The sequence below is a fragment of the Oryzias melastigma genome, linkage group LG23 (genome assembly GCF_002922805.2).
Source record: "Oryzias melastigma strain HK-1 linkage group LG23, ASM292280v2, whole genome shotgun sequence".
Classification (NCBI taxonomy): domain Eukaryota; kingdom Metazoa; phylum Chordata; class Actinopteri; order Beloniformes; family Adrianichthyidae; genus Oryzias; species Oryzias melastigma.
The window spans coordinates 4,887,219-4,904,795 of record NC_050534.1 but is presented as its reverse complement, the minus strand read 5'-3'; the positions used below and the strand labels follow the sequence as shown (position 1 = coordinate 4,904,795).

At 39.6% G+C, this 17,577-nt stretch overlaps 1 protein-coding gene across 2 annotated transcripts; it reads left to right on the top strand.

The window, feature by feature from the left end:
• Positions 1-1,157: 1,157 nt before the first annotated feature.
• farsa (phenylalanyl-tRNA synthetase subunit alpha) lies at positions 1,158-13,823 on the top strand. 2 transcript variants are annotated; one of them, XM_024290768.2, is made up of 14 exons: positions 1,158-1,313; positions 1,674-1,835; positions 1,944-2,081; positions 3,350-3,448; positions 3,519-3,631; positions 7,025-7,117; positions 7,504-7,632; positions 7,704-7,819; positions 7,891-7,975; positions 8,039-8,138; positions 9,817-9,985; positions 10,064-10,141; positions 12,214-12,328; positions 13,167-13,823. In XM_024290768.2, exons 1-14 carry the CDS (start codon positions 1,287-1,289, stop codon positions 13,270-13,272), a joined length of 1,530 nt encoding a protein of 509 aa, XP_024146536.1. In that variant the 5' UTR covers positions 1,158-1,286; the 3' UTR covers positions 13,273-13,823. The 2 variants fall into 2 exon arrangements, with proteins under 2 accessions (XP_024146536.1, XP_024146526.1); XM_024290758.2 differs by having other exon boundaries at positions 1,207-1,313; positions 1,636-1,835.
• Positions 13,824-17,577: the final 3,754 nt, after the last annotated feature.

Genomic DNA, 17,577 nt, shown 5'->3' with positions numbered 1-17,577 from the left:
TGAGACGACGGATGGTGTCTTGTGACATTTCCTCCCAGATCTGTGTGAGGGCATCCCTGAGCTGTTGTACAGTCTGAGGAGGAACCTGGCGGTGCCTAATGGACCCAAACATAATGTCCCAGAGATGTTCTATTGGGTTTAAGTCAGGGGATGGTGAAGGCCATTCAATGGTTTCAATTCCTTCATCCTCCAGGTACTGCCTGCATACTCATGCCACGTGAGGCCGGGCATTGTCGTGCATTAGGAGGAAACCAGGACCTACTGCACCAGCGTAGGGTCTGACAATGGGTTCAAGGATTTCATCTGGATACCTTATGGCAGTCAGAGCACCATTTCCTAGGCAGTAGAGGTCTGTGCGTCCCTCCATGGATATGCCTCCCCAGACCATCACTGACCCACCACCAAACCTGTCATGTTGAACCACGTTGCAGGCAGCATAACGTTCTCCTTGTCTTCTCCAGACCCTTTCACGTCTATCACAGGTGCTCAGGGTGAACCTGCTCTCGTCTGTGAAAAGTACAGGGCGCCAGTGGTGGACTCTCCAATTCTGGTGTTCTTGAGCAAATGCCAGTGCATCTCTACGGTGCTGGGCAGTGAGCACAGGGCCCACTACAGGACGTGGGGCCCTCAGGCCACCTTCATGAAGTCTGTTCCTGATTGTTTGGGTAGAGACATTCACACCAGTGGCCCTCTGGAGGTCATTCTGTAGGGCACGAGCAGTGCTCAGCCTGTTCAGCCTTGCACAAAGGAGCAGGTATCGGTCCTGCTGAGGGGTGGAGGACCTTCTACGGCCCTGTCCAGCTCTCCCAGAATAACCACCAGTCTCCTGAAATCTCCTCCATGTTCTGGAGATTGTGCTGGGAGACACATTAAACCTTCTTGCTGCAGCACGTGTGGATGTGCCATCCTGGAGAAGTTGGACAACCTTTGCAACTTCTGTAGGGTTAAGGAATCTCCTCATACTGCCAGTAGAGATAATTATCAAGCCAAAATCACCACGAGTGGAAAACCAGCCAAAAAAGATCAAGAGGGAGTAACTTGAAATGATCTCCACATGTAACACCAGTCCTGTTTGAGGGTTTTCTAATTGTTGCCACTAAAGTGCACCTGTTGTTAATTCATGAACACCAATACAGCTGAAATTGATTAACGAGGCCCTCAGCTGCTTAACCAACAAGAAAATGATCAGACAGGTTTAATTCAATTCATGCCAGGACCAATAAAAAAAAGTGTTTCTTTAATTTTTGTGAGCATCATAGTTGTATCCTGTTTTCCGTGTAAGAAGAATGGATCAACATTGCAACATTACAAAGGTAATGCAATCAACTTGGAGTAAATGGTGGAAGAAGACGAAACCACATAAATAAGAGGAGAAATATCCCATCAGTGTCGTATGAGCTTAGAAAAACAAGATTTCAAATGGAAATGATGAGCAATGGATGTCTCTTTAAAAGTGCTTTTTTGTGTTTTTTTTTTTTAGAAAAAAAGAAATAGTTAAAATCCTTGTTCTTCTGATTCAAATTTTTTTCTTTTTTGTGTGTAATTTTACTCTCAACAGTGACTTAAAAATGTTAAATGTGTTTGCGATTTACACTTTCAACACTAGAGGGCAGTGTGACTTATCTTTTCACACAGTTTCCGGGCGTGCTACGTCATTTCCGTTCTCTGTCAAGCCCCGCATTCCCATCATGGCGGACGCCGGATCGGTGGAGGCGCTTCTGCAGCTTGTTGAGAAGGCGGACGGCGGCGTGGACAGCCTGGATGTAGCGAGCAGAATCGGGGTAGACCACCAAGTCATCGTCGGAGCCGTGAAGAGTCTTCAGTCGCTCGGAGACGTGAGTTTTCCCAGCTGACAGTCACCGGAAGTTGAGGCTGTCAGGATTCAGCGTGACTGATGCAATCCTTCGGATAAACTTTTAACACGCTGGTTTGTTTTTGTTCAGGTTATTTCAGCCGAGCAGCGCTCCTCCAAGCACTGGGAGCTGACCGAAGAGGGCACGGAGTTAGCCGAGCAGGGCAGCCATGAAGCCCGGGTGTTCAGCTCCATCCCCCCGGAGGGTCTGCCGCAGAGCGAGCTCATGGTGAGGACGTGAGCCTGCTAGAGTTAAGCTGTTCTCTTTATTAGTGCAAATTAATCTGGAGCTGTCAAATACATTGTTGCTCCACCACTTGTGTTCTTGTCTTTTCTGCAAAAATCAGTCACTTGTATTCTTTAGCAAACTCCATCTGTTTTTCTGCCTTCCTGCTCCAACCATCACTCACTTCTTCTAATCCTCCATCATTTCTATTCAGTATTTCTCCTCCTGTAGTTCAGATTCTACATGGAGGACAGAACCTCTGACTTCAACAAATATTATTTTTTAATCTTGTTCTAAAACACAATGATTTTTAATTCAGTAAGAATTAAGGCAAATAAACTGCTGTTCCAGTGAGATCCAAACAGAATTTCTGCTCACATTCATCAGAGAATTAACCTGCACACACATGGTCACGGGGCTACTGTTAAGCAAAAGTAACCACTGTGGTAGCAAAACCTACAATGTGATGTCACAAAGTTTTAAGAGGTTAAATCTAGAGAATCTGTGGGGTCACATTTTTTTTATGTTTATTTTTTGTCCACTGTTATTGCTGGGACCCTAAATCAATAAAAAACAAACAAAAGTCAAATTAACTTAAGAGGTAAGGAAATTGCTCCTGGGTTCTGCAAGGTTAAAAAGGATCCAAAAGAGCTCTAATGATTGCTGTTTGTTCTGTCAGAATTATAAGCATGGGGGGAAAGCATAGAAAAAAGTAAAGCTTGTATTTGAAGGGAGTTTAAAAAAAAAAAAGCTTCCCAGTTTATTTTTGTTTTTGGGGGGCATTTTGTCAGCAGCGTGCAGTAAAGGGGATAAACTGCGATTTTATTTTTATTTTTTATTTTTTTTTATTTTTGATTTTTTTTTGGTCAAATCTTGTCTGAAGTTTGCAGAAATACTTGCATGCTTTTGTTTCTCATCAGTCTCCAGAACCTCTGGGTTCCCACGAGTTCTTAAACTCTTAAGAAGTTTAAGAACTGTGAAATAACACCTAAAGAGTCTTGAATTTGGATTTATGAGCCTTATAAATTGTTCTGCTTGAATCTTCTGTTTCATATTTCATGTCAAAAACATAATCTTTCAACCAAGATTATTTTTGATCAATCTAAATGAACAGCTGAAGAACCAGTTGTTATGTACCTAGATGCTGACTGCCACAGACCACTACATGGGAATAAATTAATAAAATCTGAAAATTTAATTTTTGACATGTTCTTGGAAATGTTTTAACTTGAAGGAACTTGTAGAAACCCTGAGGTGTTGGTCTCTTGCAGAAACTGTCCTTCGGGAAGATCGGCTTCAGCAAGGCCATGTCCAACAAGTGGATCCGGGTGGACAAGTCCCACGAGGGGGGGCCCAGGATCTTCACAAGTGTACGCTCACCCCCCCGACAGTGTTCCCCCGGTGAGTCCAGCTCATTCATGAGGTGTGCTCGTGCCTCAGGTGGAGAGCATTCAGGACCAGGTGAGGGAGAAGCTGCTGCTGGTGCAGAGAGGAGCGGCGCTGGAGGAGAAGGACAAGAATGAGCTGAAGAAGAGGAAGCTGCTCGCTGAGGTGTAAGTCCACGAAGAATCGGATCACTTTATCAAGCTGCAGACAAACTAACAACTGGAAAGAAAATCCAGAAAACGGGGTTCTTCTAAAGAGAGTTTTATGATTAAATGAAGTATAAGATCAATACAGTTTATGACAAATTTCCTCCACTGAGAGCAAAGTTTGCTCTGTTTTTCTTCCTGTTATCTGGCTCGTCTCTGTAAAGTGAAGCTCTGGGTTGAATTGTGCAAAACTTCACAAATCAGTGACGGCATTAAAAAATAGAAAAATTGCATAAACTAGAATTTGAATTATAATTTATTTATTTTGTCTAAGGATTATCTTTGTATTTCTTTAAAGAACTGTGGTGGCTGAGAACCACCATCGCAGCAGAAAAAAGGAAAACTGCAAAAAGAAAAAAATAAAGTTTCTGTAAACAAAGAAACAAACTCAGCAAAAAAAAAATATCTGCACAAAAGTGGTCAAAGCAAAAATAAAAAAGTAACTGCGAATAAAAACGATGCAAATAAGAAAGCTACAACGGATCACTTTTTTTGCAGATACTTTATTTATTTTTGTTGCAATCGCTTTTTTGCAGATACTTTCTTTTTGATTATTTTTTTGTTTGCAGATTTTTTTTACTTTTGCACAGTTTCTTTTCTTTTTTGTGCGATGGCGGTTCTCAACCACCGTCGTCAGTTTAACACGATCTGATTTTTTTTAAAAGAAAATCCTTCAAAACATACTGTAAGTAAAAGTGATGATTAAATGTGTCTGATTTAACCTGTTCAAAGCATCTACGAATCATTTTTAACCTTGTTTATTAACAATAATCAGGTGTTCATTTGATGTCTTTCATGACCTCCAAATGAAGACTTTTTAAATAATATTTTCACCATCAGCTTTCACCTCTATATTCACATTTTACAGACCTTAAGGAGGTCCGACAAATTACAATGGAATTCTAGAAATCTGAGTTTATAAATTTATGTTTGACTTGTAAAAACTGGCTTAAGCTCAGTCAAGCTGCCATGAATTTGTCCTTAAATTTAGCGTGTTTTTGTGTTAGGGCCGGGAATCAATTAAAAAATCTAACTAATTAATGCAAACCTGGTGATTGCAATTAATCACGATTGTTTATATAATCCCAATATGAAATCTTACACAAAACTGTACATTTAGAACATTTATTTTTAATTAATTCTGTCAATGTAGACTTCTCATTTAGTGATCTTTTTTAAAGATGACACTCTTTAATTAATCCCTGAGTTCTTTAGAGCAACTCTGTGTTGTAGCTGTAGCTATAGTGTCCCATGAGTAGCTCACTGCCTACTACTCACGTTTTTTTAGAAAAGTTTTTTTTTAAATCTTTTATTTCTAAAATACAGAAAATTGCAAACCAGTATATTGAAGCCTTTTTAGGCAGTTACTTTAGTGTTGTCAAACACCAAAACAGTCGCACAGGCAGCAGCCAATCACAGCCTCGGGAATTGTACACCCATCAGGAAAGTCAACAAAAACGACGGATGGGTTCACAAACACTTAAGGATCAACACGATTGACAATCAGACTGATTAACCACAATCGGAATTCAGTTATTTATACGTGTTTTTGTTAAATCAGTTTTCTGCATCTTGCAAAGCAAAATCTCTTTAAGAATTTAATTCATGGAAGCATCAAAAAACTTCTTGAGATTAAAAGAAACATTTTAAATTTTTTTTAAAACATTTTTATTTACAGCTAAACTGGTGCCTGTTTTTAATTTCTTATTTTAAAGATCATCCCAATTCTTTATTTTTTATGATCTCGTTTCCCCTGATTATCCTCGACATTATACTCACTCCACCGTGCTTCACTGTGGGAGCTGTTTTAGAAGAAGTGTTCTTCTTTTTACAGAAATTTCTGATCCAAAAAGTATAAATAAGAATAAATTATTAGTTCACACAAGAAATAATGTCTTTTATATAATGTATTGACCAAACTCTTGTATAATTGGATGTATATCAGTTAAATAGATGAAAAGTCTGGGAAAATATTGGATTTAGATTCTAAAAATCCGTAAATGTTAGACGATGATGTTAAAGAACGGCGTATCAAGTCAATCTTTCAGTTACAGGTCAGTGTTTTAAGGAAATGCTCTTCAACAGAGTCTGGATCCGTCTGATCGTTACGCAAAAATGGAGATGTAATCTAGAGTGGATGCAGCGTTTGGATGAAGGTGTTAGATCACCAGAGTATTTATGTAAGTTGTGTCGTTCACCGAAATCCTCTTTTCTCCAGAAGCTTTGGCTCGTACCTCGGCCACTGGTGGACGGACGCTCTTGTCGTTGAATTCAGAAAACCGTTGACATTTTACGTTTACGTCTGTCCGTTCTCAGTCAGGGGGAGGAGCCACGACCTCGATGGATGAACTGAGATTATATTTATGTTTTTGGAGAATTATTTGTTATATGAAAGCTGCAGACACGATGATTGCTTCTATTCTGCATTCATCAGCATGAGAAAGTAAAGTCAGTTCTGTTGATCAGATAGATATCATAATTTAATGAAAGTTTTTGAGCTCCAAACAACATAAATCTCCTTTATTCTCAAAAGCAGGTTAACTGTATTTCTCTTTGACTAAATTATTGATTAAAGGTTACTTACTGACTAAATTAATGCAATTTGACCGCAACTGATACATGAACTCAGAGATCTGCAACTTTTAACACCAAAACAGCCATTTGGTCCCATTTCAAACCAAAATACACTATTTAATTTTATGTGCCCATTAAGCCATTTCATTATAAAATGTAGCTCACAGATATGTACAAGAGTTATTTTTTTATTTAAATGACAACTTTAACTTCTTTACTTTTGACAGCAGTATACACTAGTTCCTTTCAAAATAAGATCTTCCTGTTGCAGCAGTTTTACTTACTAAAAGTGTAAGAAAACCGAGTCAGACGTGCAACTTTCTATCATAATGACACCAACTAGAGGCTAGAATATCTATATTGCAGTAGCTTTAAACTAACTAAAAACTACATATACAGTATTACCTGTGATAATGCTAGTGTGAATGCTGTGAGCTGAATTAGGCCACTGACAACACTGAAGCTGATAGCTAAAATCGCTAAAGCTGATAGCCAGCTAAAATATAAGTTAAATTAGCTTAAACTGAAAAAAGGCCTGTTGGCCAAAACAGCTATCATGAAGCTGAAATATTAGCTAAACTCAAAATAGCGTAAAACACCTTAATGAATGCTAAAATAGTCCAAAAATGTATCAGAGCGCCATTATAACTTTAAACTTTACTACACTTTGATTCCATATAATATAAATTAATAACTAATCGACTATTAAATTGCTTGTCAACTATTATAATAGTCGATTAGTCGACAGTTACATTATTGGTTCATCTCTTTTGTCTCCAGCACAGTGAAGTCTTATTGGATCACCAGAGGAAGCTCCTTCAGCACCACCCTGACCAAACAGGAGACGGAGCTCACCGCTGAGATGATTGCCACGTAAGTCTCTTCAGGAATTACTAAGTGAAATGAGGCGTGTCCCGTCCTGCCCCCCCGTCAGCCCGTGGCGGTGCGGGGCCTCAGACCGGGGACGCAGACAAACTACCATCCACAAATGGGGACAGGTCCAAAGATGTGGACTCGATCCTAAAGGCAGGATGGAACAAACCGAGGATCTGAAACACAATAATGATGCATCAATACAGCTTATAATGATGCTCTAAGAAGGATGAGGCTTAAATGGAGATAAAGTGATCTTCTTCTGGGGATTTGGCTAAAATCATGATCCAGATGTCCCAAAGTTCCAGTTCTTGGTTGTCACCGTGATTGGACGCCCTCATCAGCAGATTAAAGTCGGTTCCATCACTGCTGCTCGTGTGTTTCAGAGGCAGCTGGAAGGACCGAAAGTTTAAACCCTACAACTTTGAGGCCATGGGCGTGGCTCCAGACTGCGGTCACCTGCACCCGCTGATGAAGGTGCGGACACAGTTCAGGCAGATCTTCCTGGAGATGGGGTGAGCGGCTGCATAAGAGGGGAATATTTAAAACAAAAAACAGATCTAAAGAAACTCTCTTCTCACCACAGGTTTAGTGAGATGCCCACAAATAACTTCATAGAAAGCTCCTTCTGGAACTTTGACTCGCTGTTCCAGCCGCAGCAGCACCCCGCCCGAGACCAGCACGACACCTTCTTCCTGTCAGGTGATCCAGCGTCTCACAGCCCTCTGCGGTCGCTTCTGCTAAATTAGTCACCGTGGTGAATGTTTTTTTAGATCCGGCGCTCGCCCACGACTTCCCCCAGGACTACCTGGAGAGGGTGAAGAGGGTCCACTCAGAGGGGGGCTACGGGTCTCAAGGGTGAGGCAGCTCCTGCGTTCACGCTGCTGAGTCTCAGCCGCCTTACGCTTCTGCTGCTTTCAGGTACAAATATGACTGGAAGATGGAAGAGGCTCAGAAGAACATCCTCCGCACTCACACTACAGCTGTCAGCGCACGCATGCTCTATAAGCTCGCACAGCAGGTATGACCACGGAACACATGTCCCATAATCCCGTCTGCACGGCCTTCACATCCACCCAAAACCTCATTCGCTCTGAAAGCCAGGACAGCGTGGATAACGGTGATTTAAAAAGGAATGTTCCAGAGAAGATCCAAAGACCCTCTTACATCATCGACTGTATATGAGAACTGGACTCCCTGGTGTTCCAAACAGGAAGTACCTGCTGGCTCCAAGAAGACTTCTATAGAGAGCTGTTACTCATTCAGTCAGACTAATCATTCTTACTCTGATCTTCTTCCTAATTCTCTTTTTTTTTCCCCGATATTTTTTTTTCTGCATTGCAAGTTATTGAAGTTTCTAAACGGACCAATCAAATGCCTCGATAAAAGTCGGTGGGCTTACAGATTCCTCAGAGCCCGTTTTCAAGCGGTAGGGGTGTGGACTTCCAACAAGCTCGCTCCTGATTGGTGGGAGTGGTTGCCATAGAAACAATGACTCTGACCAATCAACTAGAAATAATCCATTTTCTATGGATAACATTACACTCACTCTGTCCAGTTCTCATATACAGTCACTTGCTTAAACCTAAATCTTTTTTTTAAACTTGTTTAAAAACAGGAAGTCAAAGTGTTTCCTCTTGACCAAAATTCTAAACTTCTCTCTGAATTTTGTTTTAACTTATTTAAACTATTTTTTTTTAAAGTTTTTCATCAGATTTTACAAATTAAAATCACCAATTAAAGCCAAAAAGCTCATTTGATTTCTTGTATCTTATAATTTATTTTAAATATGAAAGGAGTGACTAAAGTACACATAGAAATGCATAATTCTAACTATATATGGCTTGATAATGAAAAAAATATGAAAGTATTAATATTGAGTAAAAAGAAATATTGTACAAATCCATCTTTTGTAATAATTTTTCCAACACAATCCTTTAATTAAATAAACTGAAGCCAAATAAAACCAAAAAGGAAAAACAAATATTTGAGTCCAGAGGTTTCAGGTTTTTTTTTTTTTATTTATTTTTTTTTGTGATTATGTACTTTATTTCTACTTCCACTCGTGTGAATAAATGCATTTATCATTTAAACACTTTTCATCATGATGGAAAAAGGCAGAGGGGACAAAAGCTTTTATTTTCTTAAATGAAGATGACAACAAAACATGAATAGTTTTTTTTAAACAATTTTTATGGAGTTTAAGTTCAGCTTCATGCGTTTCTGTGGCTACATTTTAATTCCATTTACAGAAATACTTAATTTTGTACTGGTTTGAAAGTATTTCAGACAGGCTTTACCGCTGCTGCTTCACTTCTCAGCATTTCATTAAATGACCAATCAGGTGAGGGGATAAACCCGCTGTTCTTAATGTCCTCAGTTTCATTTAAAACCTGAAATAACTTTATTTCTAAACCTCAAAGAAACAATCTCGTAATAAAACAATTCAATAAGATTCAAAGCTAAAGTTCCGTCATGGATTTTATTACAGAAATTCTTCAGACCAATTCCAGCCCAGACAAATAAAAAAATTTCCAGGAACTAAAGTCTGACTCTTCAACCTTCTTCCTGTTTAAGCTGCTCTGCAAAAGTCACGGCTAATCTTTATAAACTGCAGAACGGCGTTTACGGCTGTAATGATGCTTTTCACGAATCTCGATGTGAGTTCCGTGTGAATCCTGATCCCGCTCTTCCTCCAGGAGAAGTTCACTCCGGTGAAGTATTTCTCCATCGATCGGGTCTTCAGGAACGAGACGTTGGACGCCACCCACCTGGCAGAGTTCCACCAGATCGAGGGGGTGGTGGCCGACTACGGGCTGACGCTGGGCGACCTCATGGGCGTCCTGCACCAGTTCTTCACCAAACTAGGTCTGCCTCCAGGGATGGATGGAAGGTGTGGTTCTGGATCTGCTTCTTGGACTCACAAACGTCTGGTTTGTCTTTCAGGAATCACTAAGCTGCGCTTCAAACCTGCATATAATCCGTACACAGAGCCCAGCATGGAGGTGTTCAGCTACCATGAAGGTGAGGGGGGTTCTGTCCATTATTTGACATCAGAAACATTTAAAACAAAAAAACCTAAAACTATAGAATCAATTTCATGTTACTTCATAACAACAAAAACTATTTTCGCATAACTTTCTATTTAATCTAAAGTAAAACATTCTAAAAGTGGATTCTTAAAGGGTAACCAAACACTAAATCCACTTTTTGACCGTTAATCTCTATAAATGAAGCTTTAAAAGTGCTGTCTTTGCCACATTTTTGATGTATTAAAATAAACTTGTTTAATTCCTAAAAATAGTCACAAACCGTCAGTGTGCTGCCCCTACAGGGTGAAAGGAGATATTTCAGTCGAATTTTGTGATTGGTCGGCTGGTCTCAGAAATTACATGTCATCATATTCAGCAGCCCCAGGATAAAAGCCACGCCCATCGTTGATTTTGTAACGTTGTTACCTCAAAATAACCTCACTGTCAATCCCAGATCCAAACCACACCTCCCCCGCTCAGCCCGCCCCCTTTTTTTTTTTTGCATTCTTCAATTTTGTGCTGAAAGTGGCGTCGACCTCCAACTTTACTGTTGTGTTACTCTTCAAACCTTTTTTTTTTGTCAAAAGATTTATAGACTCAGATTAAAATCCCATTTTTGGTGTTTTTAGCACATGAATGAGGCCTTATTCTGATGATGGAGGACATATATGAAAAAAAATTAACTTAATTTGGCATTTCTGAGCATTTCTTTGTTCATATCAATATGAATTAGGAGTAAATTTAAAAAAATGCTGTTTGAAAAAGAGTTTATTTGTTGAGCTGTATACATACTGTGCATATTTTGCCTACGGTGTTCACACTGAACAAGCAGGGATGGGCTTCTTCTTTTTCTACTGTTTTCTAGTGCTTGTCAGCCACCTACAGTTAAAAGAATCGTGGTGCAAAATGTCTGAATTTTGATCCAGGCTTTTTTTCTTACACAGCTCTATTCCGATAATAAACGTTAAGTTATTAATTTCTCCTTTATGATCAATTTTCAAATGATTTCCACTTCCATAAATCAGAGACATTCGTCCATTTGTCACCATCAAATCAGAGTCTGTAATTGGTCAACCTGGTTTAACTTTCAACGTGCGTTTGATGTACATAAAGTCCAAAAGATGTCTTAAAAATTTGCGTAACTACATGAGAGTTTTACTCGCTGAAGCCTGAACATTTACTCGCATTTTAGAGATTTGTCGTTGGAAGTGGTCGTTTGAATGTACACGGCCAAAGATGGAGTGAACGTAGCTGAAACGGAGAGCTCTGTACGGGTGATAGGAAAAGGACGAGGTTGGTCTGCGCCAACAGTTCTGTGCACAACTTTCTGATAAACTCCTGCCGCTCTGCAGAAACTATGTCCTAAAAAACGACAGGTTTTGGCTTAATACTGCCTAATTACAACCAAAAGAGCACTTTGATAATAGATCAACAGAGGATTGGAGTGGGAATTTAAATATTTAGCTTGATTAATTGAATGTATTGGGTGCATTTAAAATTATAAATGTATTTATTTTTTTAAATGCACACCTTGTAAAAAAACAAAATGTTTGTGATTAAATCTGACAAAAGAATTTTGTATTTTGATGCATCAAAAATATTTTTTTTTTTTATATCAAGTTCAATTATTAAGTTTGACTAAATCATGTCTTTATTCTTTTAAAATAACTGAATGTTTACTATTTTTTGGAATATTTGAACAGTAAAATAATAAAACAAATCTGTTTGATATGAAATAACTTTTAAGGAAAATCTAAAACGAGCTGGAAAAAATCAGAAGTAAGTTTTATTTTGACTGTTTTTGATAGGATAAAGCATATTTACAGGTCTGCGTACGTCAAATCATCTTAATGTCAACCAAAACAGAGAGTCCATCTTTAAATTTTACCTTTAACCAGGTTTTTCCTCTCTCTTGAAGAAGGATAAAGTCTCATGTTTGTGGCTTGATGATTATTTCATTGAGGATTCTGAGGAACACTTTTAAACTGCATCGTCTCCGTGGAAACGACTGAGCTCGCAGCTTCTCGCCCGTCTCCTCCCCTAAAACTCCTCTCCTCTCCGCAGGGCTGAAGAAGTGGGTGGAGGTGGGAAACTCCGGCGTCTTCAGGCCGGAGATGCTGCTGCCCATGGGGCTGCCGGAGGACGTGTCGGTGATCGCCTGGGGCTTGTCTCTGGAGAGGTGAGTGAGCGGAGACCTGCAGAGCCTGATCCAGTCTAACCTGACCCGCTTAAAAGAGGATTACTGCCGTCGGAGGTTTCAAACCAATGCAGTCAGTTTTATAGAACTCAGCTGAACAGCAGGTGGAACAAGAGGAAGAATAACTCAGATTGAATCCAGGAGGGATTCTCATCCAGCTCCTGCAGTTTGTTCTTCTGCATTTCTTATTTTGGACGGTTAAAATCCTTCTGAGAGCGTGACCTCTGAGCAGTCCCGACCTGACCTCACGCACTGATTAAAGCAGGACAGCTCTAGGCCTTAAACGGCATTAAACGCTGCTGGGTTACATTTACTGTTACTGAACTCTCAAGCTAAGAAGGAAACAGTGAAAAAGACGTCGTCATCCACACATCCATCAGCGATGGCAAAAATCTTTTTTTTTTTTGTTTAGAGAAAAGTCACTATTTGACAGAATTTAAGAGATGAGCAGAAGTTGTAGACTAGGGGTGTCAAACTCAATCCCACAAGGAGCAGAATATAAAATACACCTTAGGTCGAGGAACGAACAGGATAAATATTTATTGAACACTCTAAAACTACATTTTTAGAACTTCAAAACTAACTTTTTAACACAATTTTGAACTAGATATATAGCATTAGCTGTGATAATGCTAGTGTGAATGCTGTAAGCTGAATTTGGCTGCTGAAAACGCTGAAGTTGATGACTGGAAACGCTGAAGTTGATGGCTGGAAACGCTAAAGCTGATATTCAGTTAAAATATTGGCTAAATGGCAAATTATCCTGAACTTTGTCTCAGAGTTGTCATTCTTCATCCCACCTTTCTCCTCTGGTCCACAGACCCACCATGATCAAATACGGCATCAACAACATCAGGGAGCTGGTGGGACACAAGGTCAACCTGCAGATGGTCTATGACAGCCCCATATGTCGGCTGGACTCCTGAGCTCCGCCCACCTGCTGCGCCGTTTCCCCCGGACCTGTTTTACCGCCTTCATAGGAGGCGCTCCGTCCTCTGAAACCTGAAGGCAGCATCTGCCTGAACTGTCTTTTCTAAACCATCTCACCCTCAAGAGGACCTCAGATAGAAGGAAATAAAAAAGGCTTTTTTGTAGCTTTAAACTCTGACTTTTCTTCTTCTACTGCAATATTTTAATTCAAGATGCATTTTTAGATTCCAGCAAAGGAATCTGATCCAGAAATGCTAAAGGGATTATTGTTACGAATTTGGGCATTTTGGAAAGAGTAACCATGACGACAGCAAATGTTTGCTTTCAAAAGCCTAAATGTTGTTCAAGTTAAATTTTTAGGTGGAAAAATCATAATTCTGGACTTAGTGGTGCAAAAATATTTCATACTAAAGATTTTTTTCTAGTTTAACTGCTTATGGTTTGCAGCTCATTTGAAATATTTAAAACTTTCCAAGTTCTTTCAGGAAATTGTTTCCTGCTTTTTAAAGTTTTGTAGCATTAATAAATCAGTTCATCTTCTCGACAATTCCGAAAAATAGACTAATTCCTGCAGAGTTCCTCTCTTTCCCGTAAGTCTGTTAGTCTGCCGTGGAAAAAAAAGGCCTCTGCCGTATTTGCAGGAGATTCCAGGAAGGCGGGATTAAAGCTGACCTTCCTGCAGCATCAGTGGAAAACCGGCGGTTTTCCGTTGGAACGTTTGGCTCCAGCATCAAAAACCACGACTGAAGCTTATTGGGGATTCAATCAATAAATCCTGACGGCTTTATTTAAAGGAGCGTTTATGCTCTCGTGTCTGAAAGAAAACCAATGTTTGGAACTGAAGTGTCTCCTCGTAAAATGTATAAATAATCAGATTCTTTACATATTTTCCTCTGTAGCTATTTGAGAATTAAGAACTTGAATCAGGGTTTACATCAAAATAAAGTCTTTATTTAAAATTAACTTTTCATTAAACGGTTAAAGATTTTTTTTATTGCAACATAAAGTATGAAAGATTTTTGTTTTGAGCCAAAAGCATTTATACAGAAAAATAATTTGTTTAAAATTTTGACTTTATAAGAAAATTATTTTTAACTCATTTTAACAACCTCAGCAAAAAAAAAAAAACTATATATTTTCATTGTTTTTAAAGTAAATCAGTGCTTAAAAAACGTTTTTATATTGTGATAAACTATTTAGTTGATGAGGAAGTCTAAAAGACCTTATTTTACTTTTTCAGTAACTTCATCTGTTTGGTGAGACAGAAAAAGTAGAGTCAGTTTAGTAACTTTGTTATTTTTCTCAAACTTAAACTTTTAAAAGAAGTGAAATGTGGACACGCTACATATTAACATCTTGCAAATTGATGGAGCGAAGGTTAAAAATTAACACCAAAAAACATCCAATTTGTCTAAAAAAACATGAAAAATTACAGGATAAACTGCAAAATTCAAATTGGAAAGCAACTTAAAGCTTTTGCAATTTATAAAGCCCCACTCTGATCATCTTTAGATCTATTTTCAAAGCGTTCCCAGTGGTCCATTAATTATGATTATGCTGTTTTTTTTGCTTAAAAATGAATAAAAAAATGTTTTTTAGGACATAGTTTCTGCAGAGTGGCAGGAGTTCACCAGAAATTCACCTCTGAGTAGTGAGGACAAACTCCGCCCCCACTTCCCTTCACCCATCTGTTTACACTCCCTCCCTCTAGCTTACAGCTCCTCACACCTCCAACCCAGCATCAGCGGTGCAACAAAATTGGCGAGCGAAATCAGAGCCGTCTAGATTCCAGCTCAGACGAGGAAAACAAAGACGTTCATGGATCTATTTGTCTGCATCAAAAGGGGGCGGAGCTTGTCGCCCACCCAGCATATTCTATATATCTACGTATTTTCTCCAAAATACTCAGAAATTTAAGATTAGTGTTGTTAATATACATCAGAAAATCTTAAAAACATCAATTTAATCAAAGTGGGTCTGTACGTTAAAAGTATTTTTCCTTTATCCAAACAGATTTTTTTTTTTTCCAAAGGTCACTGAACTTTTCTTGTGACCTGATGACCCACAGATGACCTGAAATAATCTTGATCTACACGGCTGCTGTCTCCCAGCATCTGATGTGTGCTTTAAAGGTGTAGCGGAGCAGAGCGGGGACTTCCCTGTGATGACGGCGGCAGGAGCGTGTTGAAGAGCAGGAACCCCGTTAAGTCTTTCCTTAAATCTAATCCACCTGCAGCTGAAAATAACCTGTGTGAGCAGGACGGCGGCGTCGCGTCTCGCAGGTCTGAAGACGCGACGGAAACTTTTTTTTTCCCACAGCTTGATCTCCCAGTAATAAATTCCTAGAAGTGAAACAACTTTTGCAGCTAAGTCGTTCCTAATGCAGAGAGACTCGTGAATCAGTGAGCTGACTTTACTACTAATCCCTTGTCACTTAAGTGGATTAAAGTGGCACAACAGGTGGACGATCTGCTAATCTGACAGTGCTGAGGTAAACAATAGTCATATTTATTTAAATGAAAACAAGGAAAGAGGCGTTTCATTTATTACAGGGGTGTTGAGCTCAATCACACAGGGGGCCAAAACCCAAAACCTTAGGCCACAGGCCAAACAGGATAAACATTTGTTGATCACTCTAAAAAAAACATTTTTAAAACTAACTTTTTAACATAATTCTGAACTAGATATATAGCATTACCTGCGATAACGCTAGTGTGAATGTTGTAAGATGAATTTGACAGCTAAAAACACTGAAGTTGATACAAAAATATTAGCAAAGTGCCAAATTAGCCTAACAAAAAAACATAGGTTAGCCAAAACAGCTAGCATGTAGCTGAAAAAATAGCTACACTTAAAAATAGCCAAAAAACAGAAAAAGGCTAAATTAGCCAAAGCAGCATGTAGCTGAAATATTAGCTAAATGCCAAATTAGCCTAAAAAACTGAAAAAAACAACAAAACAGCTAGCATGTACTGTAGCCGAGATATTAGCTACACTAAACAGCCTAAAAAACGTGAAAAGCCCAAATTAGCCAAAGAAGCTAGCATGTAGCTGAAATATTAGCTAAACTCCAAATTAGCCTAAAAACTGAAAAAAGCCTAATTTAGCCAAAACAGCTAGCATGTAGCCAAGATATTAGCTGAACAGCAAAATATTATAAAAACAATCTTAATAAATGCCAAATAGTCCAAAAAGCTAGTGGAATGTATTTTTTTATTTTAAAACCGTAATTTCTTAACATAATTATGAATAATAAAAATGCTGGAATATTATTCCAGAATAAATCAACGTAAACCTTAAATAACTTTCAATATTTTACTTTCCATAGAAATTAATTTTGTCAAAATTATACAAGTTAAAAACAAGCGCAAGATAACATTGGGTCATTAAAAACTATAAAATAAAATGATCTGGAGGGCCGGATCCGGCCCCCGAGCCTCGACTTTGACACATACTTTATTAGACCCACACTGACATGTGCTTCAGCAGATCAACCATTTCTTGAGCTCTTCTCAGGATTGACCTCTGTGGATCTGGTGGAATAATGCAGACAAATCCTGGCAGATGAGTGGAAAAATCCAAACAGGAGGGGTCAGAGTCAGAACTCCCTGGGGATGCTGACCTCCTTGCTTATGTCCGGGCTCCCCGTCAGCATCATGGGGTTGTGGTTCCCTCCGGAGTGCGGGAAGAAGGAGGGGATGTAGGGGATGGCGGCCAGCAGCAGCGGGCTGGTCTGCGGGCTCTCGTCCGGAGACAGAGGGATGACCACGTCGTCCTGGTCCCACACGTGGAAGGCGTTGTGGGCGAAGGGGTGCACGGAGGGGGGGTGGCCGAAGGCCATCCGCTGGGGGTTGTTGTCCACGCTCTTCTCCTCGTCACTCGCCGGACCCAGCAAGCATTCTGAAGGAAGCAGATGGTTGAACGTGAGGATGTTTTCTGCTGCTCTGGAGGCAGAAAGTAAACAAACCTGTGATGTCGATGGCCAGATCTTTGATCAGGTGTCCCACGATGGCGTAGGCGACTCCGACCACGACCAGGGCGGCCATGATCAGGTACAGCACTCCTTTGGGTAAGGGGATGAGCTCTTTCACGGGGGGCTTGTACTGCTTGTACAGGGGTTCCTCCGTGGGCGGCGGGAACCCTTGAAGGCCATGAGTGGAGTTCAAGCTAGTGAAGTTATAAGCATTCATGACTTCTTCCTCCTCGCTTATGACTGCTGCATTCTTCAGTGTGAGCTTGAAGATCTTCACAAAAACATGACAAATTTACTCATTTTTCTAAAAAAAACTCCACATTTTTAA